Source organism: Cotesia typhae, unplaced genomic scaffold (assembly GCF_013202065.1).
Source record: "Cotesia typhae breed Kobodo isofemale line unplaced genomic scaffold, CoteBio_Ctyphae contig_43, whole genome shotgun sequence".
Classification (NCBI taxonomy): Eukaryota; Metazoa; Arthropoda; class Insecta; order Hymenoptera; family Braconidae; genus Cotesia; species Cotesia typhae.
The window spans coordinates 369,134-394,384 of record NW_027423752.1 but is presented as its reverse complement, the minus strand read 5'-3'; the positions used below and the strand labels follow the sequence as shown (position 1 = coordinate 394,384).

General features: G+C 29.1%; 6 protein-coding genes across 8 annotated transcripts; 3 read left to right on the top strand and 3 right to left on the bottom strand.

Annotated features, from left to right (window-relative positions):
* Positions 1–11: 11 nt before the first annotated feature.
* Spt5 (Transcription elongation factor subunit Spt5) lies at positions 12–3,909 on the bottom strand. The gene is made up of 3 exons (XM_074244406.1): positions 967–3,909; positions 714–889; positions 12–310 (listed from the first exon to the last, which is right to left on the bottom strand). The coding sequence occupies exons 1-3, from the start codon at positions 3,899–3,901 to the stop codon at positions 77–79; spliced, it is 3,345 nt and encodes a 1,114-aa protein (XP_074100507.1). The 5' UTR covers positions 3,902–3,909; the 3' UTR covers positions 12–76.
* A 1,493-nt stretch (positions 3,910–5,402) lies between these two features.
* On the top strand, positions 5,403–11,703 carry Sra-1 (Cytoplasmic FMR1-interacting protein Sra-1). Its single transcript, XM_074244141.1, has 6 exons — positions 5,403–5,593; positions 6,689–9,892; positions 9,974–10,068; positions 10,609–10,847; positions 10,988–11,135; positions 11,230–11,703. The coding sequence occupies exons 2-6, from the start codon at positions 6,712–6,714 to the stop codon at positions 11,443–11,445; spliced, it is 3,879 nt and encodes a 1,292-aa protein (XP_074100242.1). The 5' UTR covers positions 5,403–5,593; positions 6,689–6,711; the 3' UTR covers positions 11,446–11,703.
* LOC141528211 (uncharacterized) lies at positions 11,630–14,018 on the bottom strand. 2 transcript variants are annotated; one of them, XM_074244143.1, is made up of 5 exons: positions 13,865–14,018; positions 13,491–13,766; positions 13,092–13,195; positions 12,676–13,016; positions 11,630–12,125 (listed from the first exon to the last, which is right to left on the bottom strand). In XM_074244143.1, exons 2-5 carry the CDS (start codon positions 13,698–13,700, stop codon positions 11,692–11,694), a joined length of 1,089 nt encoding a protein of 362 aa, XP_074100244.1. In that variant the 5' UTR covers positions 13,701–13,766; positions 13,865–14,018; the 3' UTR covers positions 11,630–11,691. The 2 variants fall into 2 exon arrangements, with proteins under 2 accessions (XP_074100244.1, XP_074100243.1); XM_074244142.1 differs by having other exon boundaries at positions 13,491–14,017.
* A 227-nt stretch (positions 14,019–14,245) lies between these two features.
* LOC141528227 (uncharacterized) lies at positions 14,246–16,485 on the top strand. 2 transcript variants are annotated; one of them, XM_074244164.1, is made up of 5 exons: positions 14,246–14,354; positions 14,648–14,909; positions 15,087–15,190; positions 15,481–15,806; positions 15,908–16,485. In XM_074244164.1, the coding sequence occupies exons 2-5, from the start codon at positions 14,667–14,669 to the stop codon at positions 15,955–15,957; spliced, it is 723 nt and encodes a 240-aa protein (XP_074100265.1). In that variant the 5' UTR covers positions 14,246–14,354; positions 14,648–14,666; the 3' UTR covers positions 15,958–16,485. The 2 variants fall into 2 exon arrangements, with proteins under 2 accessions (XP_074100265.1, XP_074100266.1); XM_074244165.1 differs by lacking the exon at positions 14,246–14,354 and having other exon boundaries at positions 14,578–14,909.
* Positions 16,486–16,817: 332 nt separating this feature from the next.
* Positions 16,818–21,438, top strand: LOC141528489 (uncharacterized). Its single transcript, XM_074244562.1, has 3 exons — positions 16,818–17,051; positions 17,555–20,604; positions 21,192–21,438. The coding sequence occupies exons 1-3, from the start codon at positions 16,920–16,922 to the stop codon at positions 21,289–21,291; spliced, it is 3,282 nt and encodes a 1,093-aa protein (XP_074100663.1). The 5' UTR covers positions 16,818–16,919; the 3' UTR covers positions 21,292–21,438.
* Positions 21,439–21,575: 137 nt separating this feature from the next.
* Positions 21,576–24,398, bottom strand: LOC141528490 (putative cytochrome P450 6a13). The gene is made up of 4 exons (XM_074244564.1): positions 23,248–24,398; positions 22,266–22,484; positions 21,926–22,171; positions 21,576–21,825 (listed from the first exon to the last, which is right to left on the bottom strand). Exons 1-4 carry the CDS (start codon positions 24,140–24,142, stop codon positions 21,659–21,661), a joined length of 1,527 nt encoding a protein of 508 aa, XP_074100665.1. The 5' UTR covers positions 24,143–24,398; the 3' UTR covers positions 21,576–21,658.
* Between the last annotated feature and the right edge of the window lie 853 nt (positions 24,399–25,251).

The window sequence follows — 25,251 nt, the reverse complement described above, 5'->3', positions numbered from 1 at the left end:
AGTTATGAAAAAAAAAAAAAAAAAAAAAAAATAGATAATTAAGCAACGTGTTAGGTCACTTAAAAGTTTGTAAAATTTATCCTTTCATTTTACATAAAAATCTTAGATGCAACATTTTAAGTTCACCAGTGCTGAGTTTAACAACACCTTCTTGATTGTCGATGGACAACAAATTTCCAACACTTTCACGATCTTCTCCTAAAATTACTTTTACTCGGTCACCGTGGCTCGGTAAAACTGGTTCCAACTGATCGCAAATTAAGTTGACAACGCGATCTTCAGCGGGTAGAAATACAGAACACATTCCTCCCTGTAAAAAAAAATAATAAATAAGAATTGAGTTAATAATAATTATAAAAAAAAAATAATAAAAAAATTTTTTTTTTCCAAGTCCAAAAAATTTTTAATTTGAAGAAAAAATTTTTTTTGCATTTTTGCACATTTCATGAAAAAATACGTAGATTTTCAAAAATAATTTTTTTATATGCCTTTACGGTTCCTGGGACTCACCTCGGATGCCTTAAGGGCGTATAAAAAATTTTTTTTTCGGTAATTAACGTATTTTTGTATGAAACGTGAATAAATGCAAAAAAAAATTTTTCTTCAAACTAAAAATTTTTTTTGGACTTTGAAAAAAAAAAAATAGAATTTTTATTATACGCCCTTATGAAATCAGTAACACAAAATAATTGTAATGGTAATGATAAACATACCGATATTCCTCTGACAACACCTTGTTGTCCAGCCAAAGCCGGGTCGTTATGAGCGTCTTTAACTCTAACTTCAATGTCAACTGTATGCCACTCAGAATTACCAAGCATAGCTGATCCAATACCAGTATCTAATCCAGACCCAGGTGTCTGTGGATTGTATGGACTGCCAGCAACACCTATTAAATATATATTTTTGTTAATAATGTACAATAAAAAAAAAATAATAATAATAATAATAATAATAATAAATTACCTGGAGTCATTGGACTGTAGCTCATCGGTGAAGGAGTTGCAAAAGCTCCATGTGGACTTGTAGTGTATCCAGTACCAGAAGGTGAAGGAGTTGCGACATATCCAGCAGGGCTAGGACTAGCAGTAGCGCTAGCAGCTGGACTAGGACTCGGTTGATAAGGACTGTAACTTTGTTCTGACCCGTACATAGTCCCGGGTGTCTGAGGTGTGAATGGACCCCCAGTAGACGGATACCCCGGAGCATAGCCCGGAGATCCACCTTCCTCCATGCTGTAGTTATCAAAGTCATTGTTCCGAGCCGGAGTATTAGTAACCGTAGGATCCCACGCTCCAGACTGTCCAGGTGTGCGAGATCCATCGTGCGATGGCGTCATAGAACCGAAATGAGGAGTACGAGATCCATTTTCGTACATCGGAGTTTGAGAGCCGTGCATTGGTGTCTTGGCACCATCGCGAGCGTACATTGGTGTCTGACCGCCTGCTCCGTAGGCTGGTGTTCTGCTGTAGGAGCTGAAACCACCGTCCTTGTTTGGCACTCCAACATTGGCAATGTGTGATCTGTCGACAGATATAGTTTGGCATGTTGAATGCAGCTCAACACGAGCTGTAGTCTCTGTTGCATCTTTAACAATTCCAACATTTCCTTTGTACGGTCCTCCGGTGATTTTAATTGTTGTACCAATTAATTCTCGGTCTCGGCGAGCGCCACCACCGCGTCCACGGCCACGTCCACCACCACCACCTCCTCCTCTGCCAAATCCGCCACCGCTTGGGTGCATTGGTGAAGCAATGCGCGGTGACATAAAACCAAAGCTCGGTAATATTGATGTTATTGTTTTGTTACCACCAGCTAATTGGAGATGACGTGTTTTGCAAACAAATATTCCACCATTGTCTACATACATACGAGAATGTAAAAATGCAAAGCTACGATACAAATGTTTTATTTCACCATCACGCCCAGCGTGTGGTCCATCAACTACTTTAACAATGTCCTTTTTCTGGATGGTATTCTGTTGAGAATCCAAAGCCACAGGATTACGATTCTCCCGGAACTTGGACAGTCCCTGGGGTCTTGCTTCTACAACTTTACCGTGCATAGACAAAACGTGGAAATTTTCACGCTCTAATCGTACAATAACACCCACTGTTTGGGCATCTAAGTGCACTAAATCACCCCATTGGAATTGACCTAAGCTGTCGACTCCAGTCGCCATATCTGAGCACAACTGAAGATCACGGGGAAGAACTTCTAATTCGTGCATCGACAAGTCAGAAAATAAGACAACTCGATTCTGTTCAACTCGAACAATTAAACCAGTATCTCCTTCATATCTTCCTGCAACAACTTTTACGTGATCCCCCATTGTAAAATACTTCCTCAATTCATTGGCTTGGAATTCAAGAGGTTCTTTCAGTTCTTCATGTTTGGGTAAGACCATTATTATATTTCCGTCGATAGATACAATTTTACCTTGGAGATTCATCAATTCACCCTCACAAACTTCAACATTGTCTCCGTTACTGAACGAATGGGCTATTGATGAATCTTCTCGTCCATTACCAGTAGTCGGAGTTCCACTCAATTCGATATCAATACCCTCCGGAGCTTCTTCAAAACGTTCCAGCTCTGACAATGTTGGTTTAACTCCCTCGACAATAATAGCATTTGTATTATAATTTTTATACAAAAATCCTTTGCGACTGTAACGATTACCCTCAAAAATTAAAAAGTCTCCGTCACTCGTTACTTCTCCACCAATAGCTCGAATAGCCTCTGGGTCAAATGGTTTTGCAGGTGGTCTTCTCTTCTTTTTGCGTTTAGCGTCTATTTCAGCTTGAGCAGTTCTTAACGCTCCACGTGGTCTAGTGTAGTCTATTCTGGGTAATAATTTCAAGTATACTTGATTTTGAGCAAGGTCAACGTAATCAACTTGCGCAATATCGTCTTTATTGATACCACGTTTCAATCTTACCCATTGTTTAGCTCTCAATCCAGTTTGTTCTTTAACAACTCTCAACACATCAGTCATTTCTTTTATCGGTACCATCTGTTGCTTCCAAATACCGTGTCTGAGATTGCCCACGCTTTCAATAGCTGCTTTAACGTGTGGTTGTTTGTAAGCTTCAATATAAATGTAACCTTTGACTCCTTCGGGCGCAACAACTGATTTTATTTGCAATGGATTTTCAGTATTAAGATACGTCAAAAATTTACGCATCAAAAGAAGTACCGTTGCTTTTTCTTCCCCGATACGACATTTAATCATCCACAAATTAGGATCTTTGACACCCGGCAAAAGAGTCTGCTGAGTAATTTCATCACTCATCTCTTCACCTCCATCTCCAAAATGTTTGTGAGCTACAGACTCATCAGCATACTTTTTACGTAAATACTCTTCAATTTCATCTTCTCGCTGAGATTCCCAGAGATTGGTACCACGTCTACGTCCCTCGATTTCCCGAGCCGTTGGTCCCAGCTCATCAACCTCATTCCCAACGATTCCTATTTCTTGAGCTCCTTCTTCCCATTCTTCGTCATCTTCAACGTCATCGTCCACCTCAGCTTCGTCATCAATGAATCCACAGAATCTATCCTTCTTCTTCTTCTTTCGTGGCCTGTCGTCTTCCTCATCTTCATATTCTTCACTGTCCAAGTCTTCTCCTTCCGGCTCTTCCTCCGGCTCAACATTTTCATCCTCTCCTGAATTCGCCTCTTCAGCCTCGTCGTCTCTAGCTCTCTCTGAACCGGAGCCTGAACGAGAACGTGAACGGCTGCGGGATTTTGAACGTGATCTGCTTCTGCTTCTTGAAGCGGATCTTCCACTGCCTCTGCCAGATCTTGCTGATCTATTGTCTTCGGGTTCACTACCACTAGCAGCTGATCCACGTTCGCTTTCATTGTCAGAATAATTACTGCTCTCTGAGTCAGACATATTTGTATCTGGAAAAAATATTTTATTAAATTATTTTATGCAAAATTTTTGTTGTAATTATTAATAAATATTTTTTTTTTTTTTTTTTCTTCAATTTATAAGTCTTAAAAATTTCAAAGAAATTAAAGTTAACAATTACTTGAATATTTTTTATTTTATTTTTGTTATTTATATTAATGAAAATTAAATTAGCCGACATTTAAAAATTTTTATAATTCATTCTATTGAAAAATAATTTTCAAAAAATTAAAAGAAAACTTTTCACATGTAAAAAATTTATAAAATTATACGTGCAATTTTTTAAAAATATTTTTTTAGATCTAATTTAATTATTAATAGAAATTAAAAATTATAATAATAAAATTAGCCGACGTTTTTAATTTTTTGATTATTTTTAATTTATTAAATTAGAATTAAAAAATTATTTTTAAAATATTGCATTTTTAATTTTTTTAAATTTCTACATATTATTTTTTTTTACTCTTTTGTTATAATTTATTCATTACAAAACATTTAAAAGTTATAAAAAATCTGCTAGATTAATTTTCATAAAATTTTATCTTTACTGTCGAATGCCTTCAAAAGCTCATAGTTAATATTTTTCAATTTTTTCACCTTTTCACCTAAAACCAAAAAAATAATAATTTGCTAAATTTAAAAAAAAAAAAAAAAAACCTCTGAAAATGTGAATTGGTCAACTACAGAAAAAGCAATTTATAATCGAAACATAATCTTTGCAATCTTAAAATATGTTTATCAAAATAACATTAATTTGCAATGTCTTAAAAAAAATAATGTATAAAATCAATTGCAATGAACAATTTATAAATAATTAATCAACTTACCTTAAATTAAATTACTTATTTTATTTAAACACCATAAAAATAAATAAAAGTAATTAATATACAACTTAAGAGCACTTTATAACGTGCAATGCAACCAAAATCTTTTTTCTATATAGAAGGAAAAGAATTATCCTCCATGTTTGATGTTTGTGTGGCGGTCCTGCCGCCTCGGTCACGCCACCAACGGCCAGAAGTCCAACTAGACCAACCAAAGCGCCAGTCATCGGAGCGGGAAATCCTCGCACTCCTATGACCAAACAGTCACGTACACATTCAAATTCTCCCGCCTTTTCATACGCCATAGCTGTGGCGTGATTTGGTATTATTATTATTATCATTATGGATCTCGATTGTGACCTGACTAATGTAGAGTTAGACACTAAGTACTTTTCTATGTAAAGAATAAGTGAATAAATATCATTAAATCAATTAATCTTGCAAATAATATCACTATTATTATAATATATAGTGTAGTACATAATAACAACTATATATTTGTATCTAACACACTGCCCCCTATATTCAAAAATTCACAAACAAACTCGTTAATTTTTTTGCTTTGTAAAACAGCCCATTGATCGATCAGTGAAAATTAATCTTTATAATTTTCAGTATTCGTTTGAAAATTCATCAAACTCTTTGTGGGTGGAGTTTTAATGGGCGTCTATGTGGCGTCTGTGCATGACTTGATGTCAAAATTAATACAAATTTTGTGTTAAATTTATTTACCTAACAATTATTATCATCATTGATCTATTATTCACTAATTTATATTATTAAATAATTTTTATTATTCTATGTAATAATTCATGCGTCGGCAACAAGTTTAATAATTATTGAGCGGAAGGTAAATATTTATTTATATAAGAATGTTTTTTTTTTTCTTAAATTAATCATCTAATTGTCAGTTTATTTATTTTTTACATTTTAAACGTTCATTTTACTTCACAAAATCATTTTTTTTTAATAAAGTTGATTATTAATTTTTTCGTCTTTAAGTTGTCTTATTAAAAATGGTATTGACAGTGTGTAATTACTCGTAATTAATTTTTTATTCAAGCAAAAGATATTATTTTTGCACTTAGGCTTCCGATTATTTGTTCCATGAAATTAAAAAAATTTTTTTTATTTAGTTTTTACAAAAAGTTAATTTTTAGAGAATAAAAAAAATGTGAGGGTGAATTTAGCAGACATCTGATAATTTTTTTGTAATTTATAAACAATTTATTTGTTACAGAAGAAGTAGTATAAAAAATGCATTTGGAAATTTTCAAAAGACAAATTTTTAATGTTTGTCAACTTTAGTGTCATCATTTTTTATATTTTGTTTACAACCATTAAGTTAAAATTAATCTAAAAATTCTCAAAAATTAGCTGTCTGCTGAATTCACCCTCATAAAAAAATTCATATTACTAAAGTTAGCCGACGGTTTTTTTTTTTTTTTTTTTAAATTAAATTAAATTAGAAAAAAAAAATATTTTTAAAAAATTGCACTTAAAGTTTTTTACAAATGCAATTTTTTTTAATTGTTTTGTAATAATTTTTTCAATAAAAAAAAAATTCTAAAAATTTTTAGATGTCGGCTAACTGTAACAATTAAGTTAGCAGACATTTTGAATCTCTTTATTTTGATTAATTTATTAAATTTAAACGAATTTTATTTTTTCTTTTTTTTTTTTTTTCTTTTCAATTACACTTACAGTTTACTAAATTTTTCTACAAGTGAATTTAAAAAAAAAAATTTTTTTTATCATTTTTTCAACAAAGTTTTTTACAAATGAAAATTTTGTAATAATTTTTTCAATAAAAAAAAATTCTAAAAATTTTTAGATGTCGGCTAACTTAATTTTTATAAAAATTCTCATTTAATAATTAAAAAACTGAATTTAGTAGATAAAATAATTATTGAAATGAATAATTAATAATAGTAATTTTTTTTAGAAGATCAATCGCCCTCGGATAAAATGACAGCCGACAAGGTAACTCTGGGCGATGCCTTGTCAAACGTAGACGTTCTCGATGAATTTACATTGCCGGATGAACAGCCGTGTATCGAAGCGCAACCGTGCTCTGTGGTGTATCAAGCAAATTTTGACACAAATTTTGAAGATCGAAATGGATTCGTAACGGGAATAGCTAAATATATCGAAGAAGCGACAGTTCATGCAAGTCTGAATGAACTATTGGAGGAAGGTCTTGAGCACGCGGTGATGCTATACACGTGGAGATGTTGCTCACGAGCAATCCCGCAGCCCAAGTCTAACGAGCAACCTAACCGTGTAGAAATTTATGAAAAAACCGTTGAAGTATTAGCACCAGAAGTTAACAAATTATTAAATTTCATGTACTTCCAGCGTAAAGCGATAGAACGTTTTTCTGCAGAAGTTAAGCGTCTTTGTCATCATGAAAAACGCAAAGATTTTGTCTCCGAAGCTTATTTATTAACTCTCGGTAAATTTATAAATATGTTTGCGGTATTGGATGAGCTGAAAAATATGAAATCTAGTGTTAAAAATGATTACTCAACGTACCGTCGTGCTGCACAATTTTTAAAAGTAATGTCTGACTCTCAAACGCTTCAAGAATCACAAAACCTCTCTATGTTTTTGGCAACGCAAAATAAAATTCGAGATACTGTAAAAGAAAATTTAGAAAAAATTCCCGGCTATGAAGAATTGCTCGCTGATGTTGTAAACATTTGTGTTCACATGTTTGAAACAAAAATGTATCTGACACCAAATGAGAAGCATATGCTTGTCAAAGTGATGGGCTTTGGTCTCTTTTTAATGGACAGCGAGCTCTGTAATATAAATAAATTAGACCAAAAGAAAAAATTAAAATTGGATCGTATTGACCGTATATTTAAAAATCTTGAAGTCGTACCGCTGTTTGGTGATATGCAAATAGCACCATTTAATTATATAAAACGTTCAAAACATTTTGAAGCGTCCAAGTGGCCGCTATCGTCGTCAATAAATTCAATGAGTCCTCAAGCTGATTTGATGGTCCATTTACCGCAAATTCGTGAAGATCATGTTAAATATATAAGCGAGTTAGCCAAGTACAGCAATGAAGTAACGACAACTTACAAAGAATGTGGTTCTGATTCTGAAAATAACGATACTTCGGAATTAGCGCTGCGTGGACTTCAATTATTATCACAGTGGACGAGTGTTGTTACTGAATTGTACAGCTGGAAATTATTGCATCCAACAGATCATCATATGAACAAAGAATGTCCTCCAGAAGCTGAAGAATATGAGCGTGCAACTCGTTATAATTATACAGATGAAGAAAAATTTGCATTAATAGAAGTTATTGCGATGATAAAAGGCTTGCAAGTTTTGATGGCGAGGATGGAAACTGTTTTTATTGACGCGATACGTCGTAATATTTACGCTGAACTTCAAGATTTTGTTCAATTGATTTTACGTGAACCTCTGCGTAAAGCAATAAAAATTAAAAAAGATTTAATTCGTAGTATAATAGTGTCAGTACGTGAAACTTGTGCAGATTGGCATTTTGGCGTAGAACCATCAACTGATCCAGCATTAAAAGGTAAAAAAGATCCTGAAAATGGATTTGGTATTAAAGTACCTCGTAGAAATGTCGGACCGTCTTCAACACAACTGTACATGGTACGTACGATGCTTGAGTCACTTATTGCTGATAAAAGTGGAGGAAAACGTACTCTGAGAAAAGATATTGATGGACAGTATCTTGTTCAAATAGACCAGTTTCACAAGACCAGTTTTTATTGGAGCTATTTATTGAACTTCAGTGAATCACTTCAGAATTGTTGTGATTTATCTCAATTATGGTATCGTGAATTTTATTTAGAAATGACTATGGGACGTAAAATTCAAAAATGCCAAGTTCGTCATCAGCACAATGAAGAGTGCAGTGATTTAATAACAATGGAAAAAAGAATTCAATTTCCAATAGAAATGTCAATGCCCTGGATATTAACTGATCATATTTTAAAAAGCAAAGAACCGTCAATGATGGAGTATGTCCTTTATCCATTAGATTTGTACAACGACAGTGCACTTTATGCGCTTACAATATTCAGAAAACAATTTTTATACGATGAAGTTGAAGCAGAAGTTAATTTATGCTTTGATCAGTTTGTTTATAAATTAAGTGAACAAATTTTCGCACATTACAAGCAATTGGCAGCTAGCATTTTACTCGATAAACGTTTTCGAGTTGAATGTGTTGCTCTGGGTGCTTATTTATTGCCTTATCCGCGTGCTAATCGTTATCAAACTTTACTGAAACAGCGACATGTACAATTGCTGGGACGCAGTATTGACCTGAATAAATTGATAACTCAGCGCATCAATGCTGACATGCAAAAATCACTGGATTTGGCGATTAGTAAATTTGAGTCTGGAGATATTACAGGAATCGTTGAGCTCGAAGGTTTACTACAAGTTAATCGTCTTACTCATAAATTGTTGAGTAAGTGGCTGGCTTTGGATGAGTATGATGCCATGTTTCGTGAAGCTAATCACAATGTACTGGCGCCGTATGGAAGAATAACGTTACACGTTTTTTGGGAATTAAATTATGATTTTTTGCCAAATTACTGCTACAATGCCGCTTACAATCGATTTGTTAAATGCAGGGGATTACAGTTTGTACAGCCGGTCCACCGCGATAAGCCTCCGCAGATGTCGCATCATTATTTATGGGGCAGTAAACAATTAAATTTAGCGTACAGTACACAGTATGGACAATACACGGGGTTTGTTGGGCCACAACATTTTCGTACTATGTGTAAATTATTGGGCTATCAAGGAATTGCTGTTGTAATGGAGGAATTATTGAAAATTGTTAAATCGTTAATTCAAGGAAGTTTGTTGCAATTTACTAAGACCTTGATGGAGGCAATGCCTAAAGTTTGTAAATTACCGAGATATGATTATGGATCTCCAGGAGTTCTTGGATACTATCATGCACAACTTAATGATATTGTTCAATATCCAGACGCCAAAACTGAATTATTTCATAATTTTAGAGAGTTTGGAAACACTATTTTGTTTTGCTTATTGATGGAACAAGCTTTGTCGCAAGAAGAAGTTTGTGATCTACTTCATGCTGCTCCTTTTCAAAATATTTTACCCAGACCGTATTGTAAAGGTAATTTTTATTTTTTTACTTGATATTTATTAAAAATAATTGATTTCATTTTTTTTTTTTTTTTTTTTTTTTTTTTTACAGAGGGAGAAAAACCAGAAACAAAACAGAAAAGATTAGAAGCTAAGTATGCTGCGTTACAAATTGTTCCTAATGTTGACAAACTTGGAACTGCTAAAGTAATTATTTTATTTATTCATTTTACTTGAAAATCATGAGAGCGTAAAGATAATTTTTTAATTTACGATTATTAATTTTTTTTATTAAAATTAAATTGTATTTTTTACTACGGCACTTTTTTATGCGATACGCTCTAATACACTGGGAGAAAAATTTCTTTTGAAAAAAATGAGCCATGTAATAGAAAGTTAATTGATTAAAAATTTTTAACTATTTAATTTCTTAACTGAAGAAAAAATAATTTTTCTCAGTTATCTTCTTAATACAAATTTTTTGATTTAGAAAAAAAAAAAATTTTAATTGAAAATTCACAAGTTGTTTTTCTAAAATTGTTTTTTTCTAAAACAAAAAATCTTTTAATTATCAAGAATTTCACAGAGATAAAAATTTCGATGTCTCCAGCTAAGAAATAAAATTTTCAACAAATTTATTTTTTGTCAAAAAAATGTCGACTTTTTCCAAAAAAAATTTTTTTCTCAGTGTGAGACAGCGTTTATTTATATTGTATATAATTTAATATTTTTTTTTGTATATTACAGCAAGCGATGATTGCTAGAGAAGGTGATCTATTAACAAGGGAACGTTTATGTTGTGGATTGTCAATATTTGAAGTTGTGTTGAGTCGATTGAAGAGTTTCCTTGATGATCCAATTTGGGTTGGACCACCTCCTGTAAACGGAGTAATGAACATAGATGAGTGTACAGAATTCCATAGACTGTGGAGTGCGTTGCAGTTTGTTTATTGTATTCCTGTTGGAGATACAGAATTCACCGTAGAGTAAATATTGTTTTTGTTATTTAATTTTTAATTTTTTAATTTTTTTTTTAATTTTTAATTTTTTTTTATTTTAAAAAAATTTTTTTTAAATTAAAAAAAAAATCACATTAAACTTCAATTATTATTTACTTCATTTACAGAGAATTGTTTGGCGAAGGTTTGCATTGGGCTGGTTGTGCTATGATTGTTTTATTAGGCCAGCAAAGACGATTTGAAGCATTAGATTTTTGCTATCACATTTTACGAGTTCAAAGAGTTGATGGAAAAGATGAAAATGTCAAAGGAATAGTAAGTATTTATACTAAAGAAGATGAATGACAATATATCACAATAATTGACCAATAGGTGATACTTAATTATTAAATTTTCTTTTTTTTTTTAGAATCTTAAACGTATGGTTGATCGTATAAGACGGTTCCAAGTCTTAAATTCACAAATATTTGCGGTATTAAATAAATATTTAAAAAGTGGTGACAGTGATTCAACCAGTGTTGAGCATGTTCGATGTTTTCCACCGCCAATTCATCCATCACTTGCTCATACACAGCAGCATTATCACGCACCAGAGTATTTACGTCAAATGAATAATAACCAATAGAATATTAAATAATATATAAATTAATATTTAAACAAATCTTTTTTTACATAAATATTTAACGAATGACAGTGAAAAAAAAAAAGCGAGTACACAAAAAATATTTAAACTATCGCTTGATAATTTATATTGCAAAACAAATTACTAAAAGTAAGATATCTATAAATTAATCTAATGCCTGAACAAATCATTTTATACAAGTTTATTATTGTAAATATACTTATAATACTAAATATATTAACAAATAGTTTAAATATTTAATTCCATGTCTTCTATTTTAACAAATTCAAAATTTATTTCCGATAAATTAATACTAGATTTATTATCTTCGAAGGAAAAAAGTTCAGTCGACGTTGGCAGTATACTTTGTGTGTGTTTATCAGTACATTTTATTTTTACTTTATCATCTTCTTGACAAATTTTTGACTTTTCATTTAAGTGCATTAGGGAGATATGTTTTACCAGTGTAACTTTATATGCAAATTCTTTTTTACACAAATTACATTGAAATACCCTTTTTTCATGTTTAGTTCTAATATGAATTTTCAACTGATTTGTATGATGATATTTTTTATCACAGTCATTATATGGACAAATTATAAGCTTGTCTTCATGGGTAATTAAATGCCTTTTCAAACGATTAGAATTAGACAGTATCTTCATACATTTGCCACATTTGTACTCTAAAAGAGAAAAAAAAAAAAAAAAAAAAAATATTAATCTTGAGTCAGTACAAAAGTAAGTTGAAATAACGATTTTGTATACAATCAAACTTCATTGTAAATAAATCATTTTTTAGTTAGTAATATAAACTAGCAACCTTACAGTCACTATGTGACTGCCAAGACTTGTGAACTATAAATAAATAAAATTTTGCTTTATTAAATAATGAATTTTTTTAAATTGCACTGTAATTTCTTAACTAATGATGTTTTGAAAGATATAAGCTCATCCCGATGTTACACTCATCAATAGCTTTCATTTGAGTACCCACATGACAATTTTTATATATTATATATATATATGGTATTTGTGAAATATATAAATATATAAAATATATGAAAAATTGATGTGGGTACTCAAATGAAAGGTCTCGATAAGTGTAATGTCGGGGTGAGCTTAAATCTTTTAAAATGTCAATAGTTGACAAGATATTTGTCAAAATTCTGCTTATTCTCTTAATAATATAGATTAAAACTTAATTATTACATAAATGAAATGGCTGTAATTTACCTTTTGGGTGCGTGGTGGAATGTCTTCGTAATTCGAAGTAAGTGTTGCAAACAACATCACAATTCTCTTTGGTGCATTTATACTTGATATCATGTGCTTTTATATGTCTCTTTAATTTGTTAAAATTCTTGAATTCACGCTTACATAGATCACATTGGAATAACTCACCATTGTGATACTTTGCCAAATGCTCCGTATATTTTTTTTTACTACGAAATAAAAATTCACATTCTTCACAGAACAGTCGTTCTGTTTCGTGAACACGCTTATAATGTTTTCTTAAATTCGTTTGATTTTTACACGTTAGTTGACAAGTGCCACATTGATATAACACAACTGTACTGCAAAAATAAAAATTTTTTTTCAGTATCTTTGCAGATAATAAATATTTTGAACTATTTAAAATTTATATTTACTCAATACCCTCATGACCAGGTACATGAGTTTTTAGGTGACGTCTTAGATGAGAAGTGCTTACATAGCTTTTACCGCAGTCTCTGAAATTGCATTTGTGAGGTCTCTGAAAAATGAGAAAATTGATTTTTAATTTTTTTTTGAAATTTTTTATTGAAAAAATTGATTTTTAATTTTTTTAAAAATTTTTTATTAAAAAAATTTCAATTAAATAAATCTCACCTGTAAAAAACTTGAAAAACTATAAGTGTAATTTTTTAGAAATATCTTTTTAGTTATAATTTAATTAATAAAAAAAAAATCAAAAATTTTTAGACATCTGCTAACTTCAGTGTAATTTTTTTTGCACTTTATTCTCGATATATTTTTAAATATTTTTCAGTTATAAATATTATACTTACTTCTCCTGTATGTTGACGATAATGCCAAGTTAATCGAGATGGTTTTTCAAAAGTTTTCTCACAACCCTCAAATGAACATTTATGTAAATAATCTGAGTTTTTTTTTTTAGAAAAATCTTTTACATGATCATCATTGTTATTATCACTAAAATTACTTTCATCGTAATCGTTGCTATTGACATTGTTGATTAATGCACTCCTTTCATTCATTTTAGTCTCTATATTTATATTTTATAACTTACTATCACTAGCTGTTTCTATTTTTATTAAATGACACTGTTGACAGATATTAAAAATTTTTTAAGAATTTTATCGCAATTTAATTAGTATAAAAAAAATGTTATTAAAAATTCGTAGTAAGTTATTTGCTGTACAAATCATGACATTAAAGTTAGCTGTCACTTGATAATTTTTTTAACAAATAAATGTGCTCCAAAAAATTATTTTTAAAAAATTGCATTTTTAATTTATTAAAATTTCTAAATGTCAATTTTTTTTGCCATAATTTATTTGTCACAAAAATTCTTAAAATTATAAACTATCAGCTAAGTTAATTTTCATGTAAAAATCACAATAATTACAACTGTCAGCTAACTTCAGTTTCATTAAGTTTCTATGACACTGAAGTTGACAGATATAAAAATTTTTTTAAATATTTATAGCCATTAAATTATTAAAAAAAAAAAAATTCACATGTAAAAATTAATAAAAATTACAAGTTAAAATTTTTAGAAGCATTTTTTTATTAAAAAAAATTTTTAAATTAACAGCTGACTGCTAACTTCAGTATTATAAGTTCAGTTGAAAATTAAAAAACATAACCCACAAAAGTAACCTCTAAAAATAATAAATAATAACCTCATGGTAACTTTTTTTGTATTTATTAATAATTGTTATGACACTGAAGTTGACAGATATAAAAATTTTTTTAGATATTTATAGCATTTAAATTATTATAAAAAAAATTAAATTAAAAAGTTTCACATGTAATAATTAATAAAAATTATAAGTGAAAATTTTTAAAAGCATTTTTCTATTGTAATTAATTTTTAAAAAAAATTTTTTAAATTAACAGCTGACTGCTAATTTCAGTATTATTAATTGTTATTTATTTTTTTACTTTTGACTAAAAATAATCATCATTACAAATTTTAAAGAAAAGTATCTTCAATAAAAATGGGATTAACCAGTGACAGTGAAACAGAAAGCGTGTCTATGAAATCAAAAATTGATAAAATCGATTTAGAACCTATTATTGTTAACAAAGATGAGAATATTATTACTCAAACTAAAAATGATGAACATTCTTCTGAAATAAATGATACAAATGTTTCACGTAATTGTACTTTTCCTGGATGTGGGAAATCTTTTAACAAACCATCTCGTTTACTTTGGCATCTTCGTCAACATACAGGAGCCGTAAGTGTCAATATAATTTTCAATCTAAGTCAATTAATTTTCAATCTAATCGCAAACTAAGCGAGATATCGAAGAATTTTATTCTTTCTTTCGTCGAGATCTATAAAAATCCGCTTTCAAATTGTGGCGCTCTAGTAAATAATTCATTAATTAATCATAATATATTTTATATTTCAGAGACCTCACAAATGTAATTTCCAAGGTTGCGATAAAAGCTATACAAACTCGTCTCATTTAAAACGACATCAAAAAGTTCATGAAACTGTTCATGAAACAGTTGTGTGAGTATCAAAGCAAAATGCAATGAAAATTAATTTACCAGATATTTGATAATCCCGGGAATTACCTCGGAGGTCATAAGGGCGTATAAAAAATTTTTTTTTCGGGAATCAATGTTTTTTTGTATAAAACGTGAATAAATACAAAAAAAAAATTTCTCCAAACTAAAAATTTTTTTGGACTTAGAAAAAAAAAACAGAATTTTTATTATACGCCCTTATAGCATCAGTAACGCGATATGTCGCTTAATTTCATTATAATTCAATCTTAATCTTATGTTAATTTTATGTAGGTGTGGAATATGTCAGTTAACGTTAAAAAATCGTTCCAATTTGTTAAAACATCATCGGCGTGCTCATGATAACAAAAATCGTCTCTCTTGCAAAGAATGTGACATATCTTTTCGTAAAAAATACAAGTATGATGAGCATATGACTCGTTTTCACGATGGAAAGTTATTTAAATGTAATCAATGCGATCGAGGGTTTAAGAATCTTCTTAAATTAAAAAGACATGAGAAGATACATGATGTTAAATATGAGTGCACGGCAAAAAATTGCAAAATGATATTTGATACTTACATGGAATTTCGTAAACATGCTAAGACTCACCCAAAAGGTAAATAATATTATGCATTATAAAATTTGAACTTTAAAGATTAATTTTTTTTTTTAATTTATTTTATTTTATTTTTTTTTTTTTTTTTTTTTTTTTTACAGAGCGTACTTGTGACAAATGCAACAAAAATTTTTTAATAATCACGAATTAAATAGGCATCTGAAAACACATGAAGGCAAACTTTTATCTTGTCCTTGCGAAGATTGTCATAAAACATATACTCATTTAAATCAATTGAGAATTCATATTAAAACAAAACATGAAAATCTTAAATTCGAGTGTGATTTGTGTAAACAAACATTTCCGTATAAAATTACACTAAGGAAGCACATACAGAGAATTCATTTAAATATGAATTTAAGTAAACCGAGGGTTTATAAAAAAGGTGAAGAAAGAAAAAGACGAAAGGATATTGGTAAACAAACACGCAGTATGGCTTCTATATTAGCGGGTGTTTTATTACCACCTTCAGTTGAAAAAATGGTAATGAATCGTGAAACTAAAATTAAATTATCTGATACAAATTTTGAATCTATAGAAGATGATATGATACACAATCAAGTATAATTGATTATTTAAACTATTAGTTTATATTTAGTATTGTATAAATATTAAGTAATATTTTTTTTTACCAATAATATATTATAGATATTGTTGTATCTATATTTTTTTTATTGTAATTGATGAAATAATAAAAATAATTATTTAAATATTTAATTATTTATTTTTAATGTCCCATTGATTACTATTAATTTATTAAATTACTTTGGTAAATTTTATTTAACAAGAAGTTAAAAATTAATAATTGTCAACTTAAATTCAACAAAATATTACCAAAAAAAATTTTGTGACGCTTAGTCATCTGAAAATGAAAAAAAAAATTTTTTTTTGGGAAGAAATGATTTAAAAATTTAAATTTTCGCGGTTTTTTTTAATTCGACTAAGGCGCGCCCTTGCGGTGAAAAATTGTAACACCAAAAATTTAGACAGCAAAAACAGTAGTAATGGCAACTACTAGTGAATTACATCAGTTTGGTTAACTTCAACAATCAAAACAAAAACAAGTTTTATAAAAAATTCTATTTAATATAATTAAAAATATAAATCATAAAAATGGAAATGGGATTAGGCAGCACACTTTTACCTGGTGACCCACGTTTAATCGATCATATCGTCGGTGAGGTTAAATCTCAAGGAATATTTGATCAATTTCGTAAAGATGCCCTCGCTGACGTCGATACCAAGGTAATAAATTAATTAATTGTTATATATTATCAATTTAAAAAATTGTCATCTGAATTTATGACATTAAATTTAGCTGTCACTTCACAATTGTTTTAATTTTCTTTAACAAATAAATTATAGCAAAAAAAAAAAATGGACGTAAAAATTTTAATAAATAAAAAATGCAATTTTTTAAGAATAATTTTTTTGTCAAAGAAAATTAAAAAATTGTCAAGTGACAGCTTACTTTAATGTCTGAATTTTAAATTAAAATTTTCAATTTTTTTATCAATATAAATATTTAATGACATTAAAGTTAGCAATCACTTGACCATTTTTTAATTTTTTTTGACAAAGAAATTTTTTCAAAAAATTATTTTTCTTGCAATTTAAAATAAATTTTGCAGTAATTTATTTTCACCAAAATTTTTAAAATTATTAAATGTCAGCAAAATTAATTTAATAAAAAATTTTGTTAAATAAACAAAAAATTGATAATTAAAAAAAAATTATTTAATTTCTAGCCAGCTTATCAAAATTTAAGGACACGTGTTGAAGGCTCAGTAAATTTATTTCTCTCAAAGCAAATTTGGAAGGCCGATTTAAATAAAAATCAATTGCGTGAAACGCTGCGTAAACATATATCAGACGCAGCATACTTGGACGCTGGTGTTGAACGTATAGTTGACCAAGTAGTTAATCCAAAAATATACTCTGTATTTTTACCACAAGTAGAAGATGTGGTCTACAAATATTTAGGTTTAGAGAAACCTAAGCGTGAAAAAAATGGTGGAAATTCAATAAAAGATTTGCTGCCAATTGATTTAGACCCAGTGTCGCCTGAATCTGATAAAAATAGTTTAAAAGATGTTTCTCTTGACTCAATAGATGATCTAGAGCTTAGCAATAAAGACAATACTGATCAAGTTGATAATGCTGAGAGTTCTCACGTTACCGATTATGAAAAAAGCATTGAAGAAAAAGAAGAAAAAGATTCAAAGGAGCTGGTGGAAAATGAAGTTAACGGAACTGATTTAACTCAGAGTCTTGAAGAAGAAAAGCCGACTTGTTCAACGCCTCCATTGGTCGACATTGGTTTAAATGACTCGATAAAATCTGACGAAAAAACTGAAGAAGAGGAAGAAGACAGTCCCGTTTTTGAACCTATTGATGTAATAAATTTCCACGAATCAAATGTTTCCAATGATTCACATTTGTCTGGAATTTCTGAGCTAACAAGTCATCGGTCGCGCAGTCCAGATTTTCAGATTAATGAATTTTCACGTGATCATTTTGATTTTAGCAATCAAGATTCTCAGTTTTCAAAAGTATCTTCGGACTCGCGGCTTTCTATTGTTACTGACTTTGGATCTTCTAATCAAGCATCAACTCCTGTGCCGGATGTTTCTAAAGAAGAAAAGTCAACAGACAAAAATTATGATGATAAAAATAAAGACAAAGCCATTGAATCTAAGGAGAGTAAAAATTCTAAAAGCAGTAGCGGTAGTTCGTCAAAAGAACGCGAAACTGCCAGAGAAAAAAATGACCACAAATCTAAATCTTCTAAAGAACGTTCTGATTCTCGGGACTCGCGTAGTCACCGTGATCGTGATTATAAAAAAAAATCATCTACAGATTCTAAGAGCGACAGGGATAAAAGTAGAAGCAGTCGAGATTCTAGTGATAAATCCAAAGAAAAAAATAAAGATTCAAAGGATAAAATTAAAGATGAGAAAATTAATTCTTCTGGAAAAGATTTGAAAGATATGTATAAAGAAAAAATACGGGAATTGAGGGAAAAAAAAGAGTTAACGGAGAAAGAAAAATTGAATAAGGATAAAGATAGGTCGAGAGATTCGAAGGATAAAAAAGATTCTAAGGATTCATCAAGCAAAGAGTCGAAAGATCGGAGAGATTCTAAAGAACATCGGAGCTCTAGCTCGTCTTCTAGAAGCCATCGGCATGAGTCAAGCAGCAGAAGCAAGAGAGATGACTCAAAGTCTAATCATGATAAAAAACGCGATGACAGACATTCTAGAGACAAGAGTCGCAGTCAAGGAGATTCTGATGCTAAGCGAAGTTCAAAGGATGATAAGGATAAAGATTCTTTATCTAAGTCTTTACAGAAACGCAAAGAATCAAAGTCCGATGAATCACGGAAGAGCTCTGATAAAAGTTGTACAGAAAAAGAAAAGGATAAAGATAAGAAACGTCGTGAGGAAAAAAAGTCCAAGTCTAAAGATGATCATTCGAGTCTTCATAAAAGTTCTAACGATCGTAGATCGTCTGATCGGGACGGATCGAGCGGGTCTAACGGTAAGAGCAGCAAAAATTCATGCCCTGGTTCATCGACTTCTTCAAAACCTAATTCAAGTCTTAAAGAAACGGGTAATACAAGTAATTCGAGTAGTGAAACGTCTGATGGTGTTGATGAGTCTCAGATGGAAGAGTGTCATAATACTGATGCTGCTCAAGAAGCAATTAAAGTCGATCAAGAGAATGGATCTGCGGGCGTCAATGCCAAGCGAGTTGATTTAGGTCAAAGTGAAATAAGTCTTCCGTTAAAAAAGCGGCCCTTGCATACTGAAGATGCTGACAATTTGATTGGTGAAATTAAGAAGCCCAAGATTGAAAAAAATTCTAAAGAAACTGCTGATAATAATGATCAAGTTATTACAGTAGTTCCAGACAATGATCGGGTTCAAATAATTGAAGTTTACGAACCTCAAGATGATGATGATGATGAAAATGAACCCTATCCTGATGATGCAGATATTAATTTAAAGTTAGAACAGTCTTCGGGTGTTATTATGGAGGGAGAAAGTATTTTTAAAATAAATATTGGGGATAATTGTAAATCTAATTTGTCGGAAATGGAAATGTCGATTAGAGAGTCGTTGAATGAAATGATTGTAGATAAAATAATGGACACTGTTAGTTATGAAAATAAAAAATCTGATGATACAGCGGATGAAGATACTTTTGAGGTAGATGATTGTAAAATTGAAGAGAAAAAAATTATCTGTCATTCTGAGGATAAAGATTGCTTGTATTTCATCCAGAATGATGAGGAAAGTGAAAGATTGATCAGGTTTAGGCAGTTTCTCAAGTCACAGAGTATTAGTTACTATGGTGAAGATGAAAATTTTATTAACAATGATGAGGATGATAATCATGATAATGATGTCGATGATACTGAGGAGAAAATTGAACAATTGGTGCCAAATGAAGAAAATCAAGAATCTGCGTTAGCTAATACTATGGCGCCTCCTCAATTAAAACGTAAGCATTCTACTAGTCCGCTGTCGGATATTGTTTTAAATTTGGATAATAATAATGATGGTCACAAAGATTTGGATTCTGTTGTTGGTGATCTAGAAAAAGATGAGAAGAGTGAGAAAGATAAAGAAACTGGGATAGGAAAAAAAAAATTAGGAAGACCCAAGAGACAGAGACCTAGTGTCAGCTCTTCAAGTCCTAATGATGATTTTATTATGCCTTTAAGTCCAGAAAGCGATGTTTCTGCTACTAGTGACAAAATTTCGGCTAATCATAAAGATAAAGATGATAAAAGGTAATGTTTTTTATTTATTAAAGGGTTACATGGGTTTCCTCAGGGAAAAAAATTTTTTTTTTAATAGAAATAATAGTAAATTATTTTGATATATTTTTCATATATATATAAATATATGAAAAATTGATGTGGGTACTCAAATAAAAGGTCTCTATGAGTGTAATGTCGGGATGAGCTTATATCTTAAAAAATGACAATAATTTACAAAATACACGGTCATTTCTTAATTATTGATATTTTTTAAGATATATGCTCATCCCGATATTACATTCATCAAGAGCTTTCATTTGAGTACTCACATCAATTTTTCATATATATATATATATATATATATATATATATATATATATATATATATATATATATATATATATATATATATATATATGAAAAATATCTCAAAAATGCATGTGGGTACTCAAATGAAAGCTCTTGATGAGTGTAATGTCGGGATGAGCTTATATCTTTAAAAATGTCAATAGTTCACAAGATACAAGGTCATTTCTTAATTATTGACCCATGTAACCCCTTAATTAAAATTTATTATTTTTTTTTTTAGCAATAATTTATTAAATTTTCTCATTTAGGTTGAAAAGTAAACAACGTTATACAAGTGATGATTTATATAAGCCACGACCATTATTTGTTGGCTCGTCACGAAGAAATAGAAGATCAAATCCAGCATAGCTGTTACTCAGAAGCCACACATGGAGGAGACTTTATTTACATAATTATTTAAATAACCGTAGTCTTTCAATGTGTTGATTAATCGTCGCAGAATGAAGAAAAAAAAAATATTAAGAGTTTGTATTTTTTTACGCTTAATATAAATTAAATTTCTTCGACGTTTATAATGTATTATATATATAATAATAATAGAAAAATCGTGTACATAATTATTATATCTAAACTAGACAAGTACTTTTATATTCGATAAATTAATACTTAATATTAGATATGAATATTAGTAGTTTTTTTTTTTTTTTTTTAATTTTTTTATTTTTTATTATAAAAAAAAATGTGTACGTATAAATAAATTTACAGATGGTATTTATTAATTATCCTGGTGAATATTTAACCAGAAACCATTTGCACTAGTTGTTACCATGCTTCGGGTACTAAATTTTATTGGAATTGTCGTTTCATGAGAAATTTCAACTCGATGATTTTTCAAAAAAGATATCAGTCCAATTTTCATTACTAACATGGCAAATCGTTTTCCTTTAATGAAATAAAAAAAAAAAAAAATTTATTGTTTTTATTGTAATTAATAAATTATCAATTAAGAATAAGAATAGTTTGATTATAATGAAGGTCATACCAATACAATTGCGCGGTCCCTCGCCGAATGGTAAAAATGTGTAAGAGCTTGTAATATTTTTGTCGTCAAATCTATCTGGATTGAACTGTTCTGGCTCTGGATAATAATTTGGATCGTGATGTATTCCGTAAATTGGAATTATTACTCTCATTCCAGCTGGTATTTTTATTTTTGTACCGGGAATTTCGTAGCTGTTCTCAGATCTTCGGGAAATCATTGCAGCCGGTGGATATTTACGGAGTGTTTCTGTAAATTATTTAAATATATTTAATTTAGGCTTGTAGTTTTAAAATTAAAATTTTTATTGTATTGTTTTATTAGAAATTTTAAATTAAATTACCTAGAATAATTTTTTCAAGATAGGTCATCTCTTGTAGTGACTCATAAGTCAATTTTTTGTGTATTAGCAACACTAGGGTAATTTCTTCTTTTACTTTTTTTTGAATTTCTGGATTTTTCGCCAACTCGTGAAGGCAAAATGCTATGGTATTAGATGATGTCTCATTTGCAGCAGCGAAGAATACATACACTTGAGCGGCTATCATATTTTCATCTAATTCTGTAAAGTAAAAAAAATTTATTTATATTTAAAAAATGAAAAAATTTTATATTCAAGGGTAAATTATTTTTTATTATCTAATTTAAAAAATATTAATTAAACTGAAATAAGCAGAAATTTGACATTACTTTTATAAATCAATTTTTAAAAAAAAATATTTTGAATTTTTAGAAATTTTTTTTTTTTAACCAAATTATGGCCCAAAAATATTTTTTAAAAATTGCACTTACACAGTAAAAAATTTTTATGTTAAATATTCAACACTTTTTTTTGTGTCAATTTAACACAATAAATTTTAAATTTATACATAAAAGTGTTAAATATTTGATATAAAAATTTTTAACACAAAATTTTTTGACGCAATGACCTAAAATTTTTTACTGTGTATAGTTTTTTAAGTTTTTTACGAATTACATTTTTTTTTTTGTAACAATTTTTTGAATAAAAAAAAAATTTTTTTATATTCAAATTTCGGCTAACTTAATTTTCATTTATGAAAATTTAAAAATTGACAAAAGTCTATTAATTTGATTATTATAATCATTAATAAATATTAACTCAAATTTACAAATAAATAAATAAAAATTTATTTATTTTTACAAATAAAAATTTTTTAATTTTTTTAAATAGAAATTTTTTAATTTTTATAAATAAAAATTATTTGTAAAATTTCTTTATAAATTTATAAATAAAAATTTATTAATTTTTATAAATAAAAATATATTTATAAAATTTCTTTACAAAAAAATAAATAAAAATTTACCTATATTATCTTCACTAGAATGAAGATCAGATTGATTATCGCGTTTCAAGTCAACCAATAAATCCATAAAATCATTTCTTCTTGTCTGATTACCACCGCTTTCGCGCAAAGCAATCATTTGCTTAACAAGATTTTGAAAAAACTTCGTAACATGTGGATCAGTAATTTGTATTCTCAAAAATTTATAAACTCTTGGAATAGCCGTGCGTAGCATCCGCCAAAGCTGAGTTCTATATCCTGGCTTAGAAAGCTTCCTGACCGCACGATGAAACTCCGAATCTTTATCAGTCAATGCATTAATTTGTATTCCAAATGCACAGCTTCCAATGACGTCAATCGTAAAATTTACCGCCAATTCACGTACGTCTACCGGAGCATTACCAATTGCTACTTTATTAACTACTTCTTCCAAAATACCCGAACACTCTAGCAACAATGGAACCATTCCTTTAATTCTTCCCGCCGTAAATACTGGAGTTAATTTAGATCTTAAATTTTTCCATTTGTTTCCCTCCAAATTGAATAGATGGCTGGATAACGGGTCCTGGGAGTTTGTTGGGATTCCCCGATTTGTAAAATTTTTGAAATCTTTTACACACACGCATTTTATCAATTCAGGATCTCGGATTACTAAAATCGGCGAACGGACACGAAATACACCAAAAAAAGGTGAATCGAACCAATTGTACATTTCTTTTATTATTTCTGGCTGCGATTTCCGAAATAATAATAAATCCTTGAAATTACCGAATATAATTGTTGGTTTTTTGTACAAAACTCCGCGATCGGACCAATAATTAAACGTACTTGTAAGATATAAATAAAATAAAGTTGGTAAAAATACTAAACTTATAAAATATACATTAAATAATAAATTAAAAAATGTTTCAATCATTTTGAATTAATTTTAAATACAATTTTTTTTTTTTTTTTTTTTTTTATCGAAACAAAAATTAAGCGCGCTTGGATTGAATTAATTATTTATAAAAATTTACACTGACTTTGATATAAATTAATTACAAATACAAAAAAAATTCACGAAGGCCAATATTTAAACATTAATTTATAATTTATAGCGAAGGAATAAATTTTGTTTAATTTATGAGTTATTTTAATGAAGAAGAAAGACAATACGTCCGCTCCGTATTACGAATGATCAATGACTGCAATGATTATTGTAAAAATAATACTCATTAAAACATTGTGAGTTACCATAATGATGATTAATTTGAAAGGAATGTATGGATTTAATTCAAAAGAGCTAAAACATAGCAATGAGGATAATAATTCTTTAGGTAAATAAATATTCACCGATAATAAGCATGCTGGATACTTTAAGTTTTCTATTTATTGAAGAAAGATTAAAGTTTAATATATGGATAATGGGATATAAATGATTAATAAGTTAACACCTGTATATTTGAATACAGAAATTCATAAAACTAATAATTATAATACCAGACAGAGATAATTTTGTTTTATCTAAGAAAAAAGAAGAAAGACAGCAGAGAAAATTAGAGTTTCAATCTATTTCATAAATAAATAAAATAAGGCTTAAAATAATAATAATAAAAACCAAAAATGAAATCAAAATTAAGTTAGCCGACATTTCAAAATTTTTTATTGAAAAAATTTCCATTAAATAATTTTAAAAAAAATTTTTTTACTTGTAATTTAATTAATTAAAAAAAAATCAAAAATTTTCTCCTGTCAATTTAAAAAAATTTTAATAACAAATTAATTATAATAAAAAAATGCTTCTAAAAATTTTCACTTACAATTTTTATTAAATTTCACACGTGGAATTTTTTAATTAAATTTTTTTTTAAAACTGGGGAAATAAAGGATAAAAGGGGGACCTTTAAATTAATTAAAAATTTGTAATTTAATTTTTAGTAGTTTATTTTTTTATTAATTAACAATTCACGCATTTGTTGATAATACAAGTTTTGTCACAATTGATACAATCAGTTCATCAAATTTAGTTTATTGTTATTAATAATT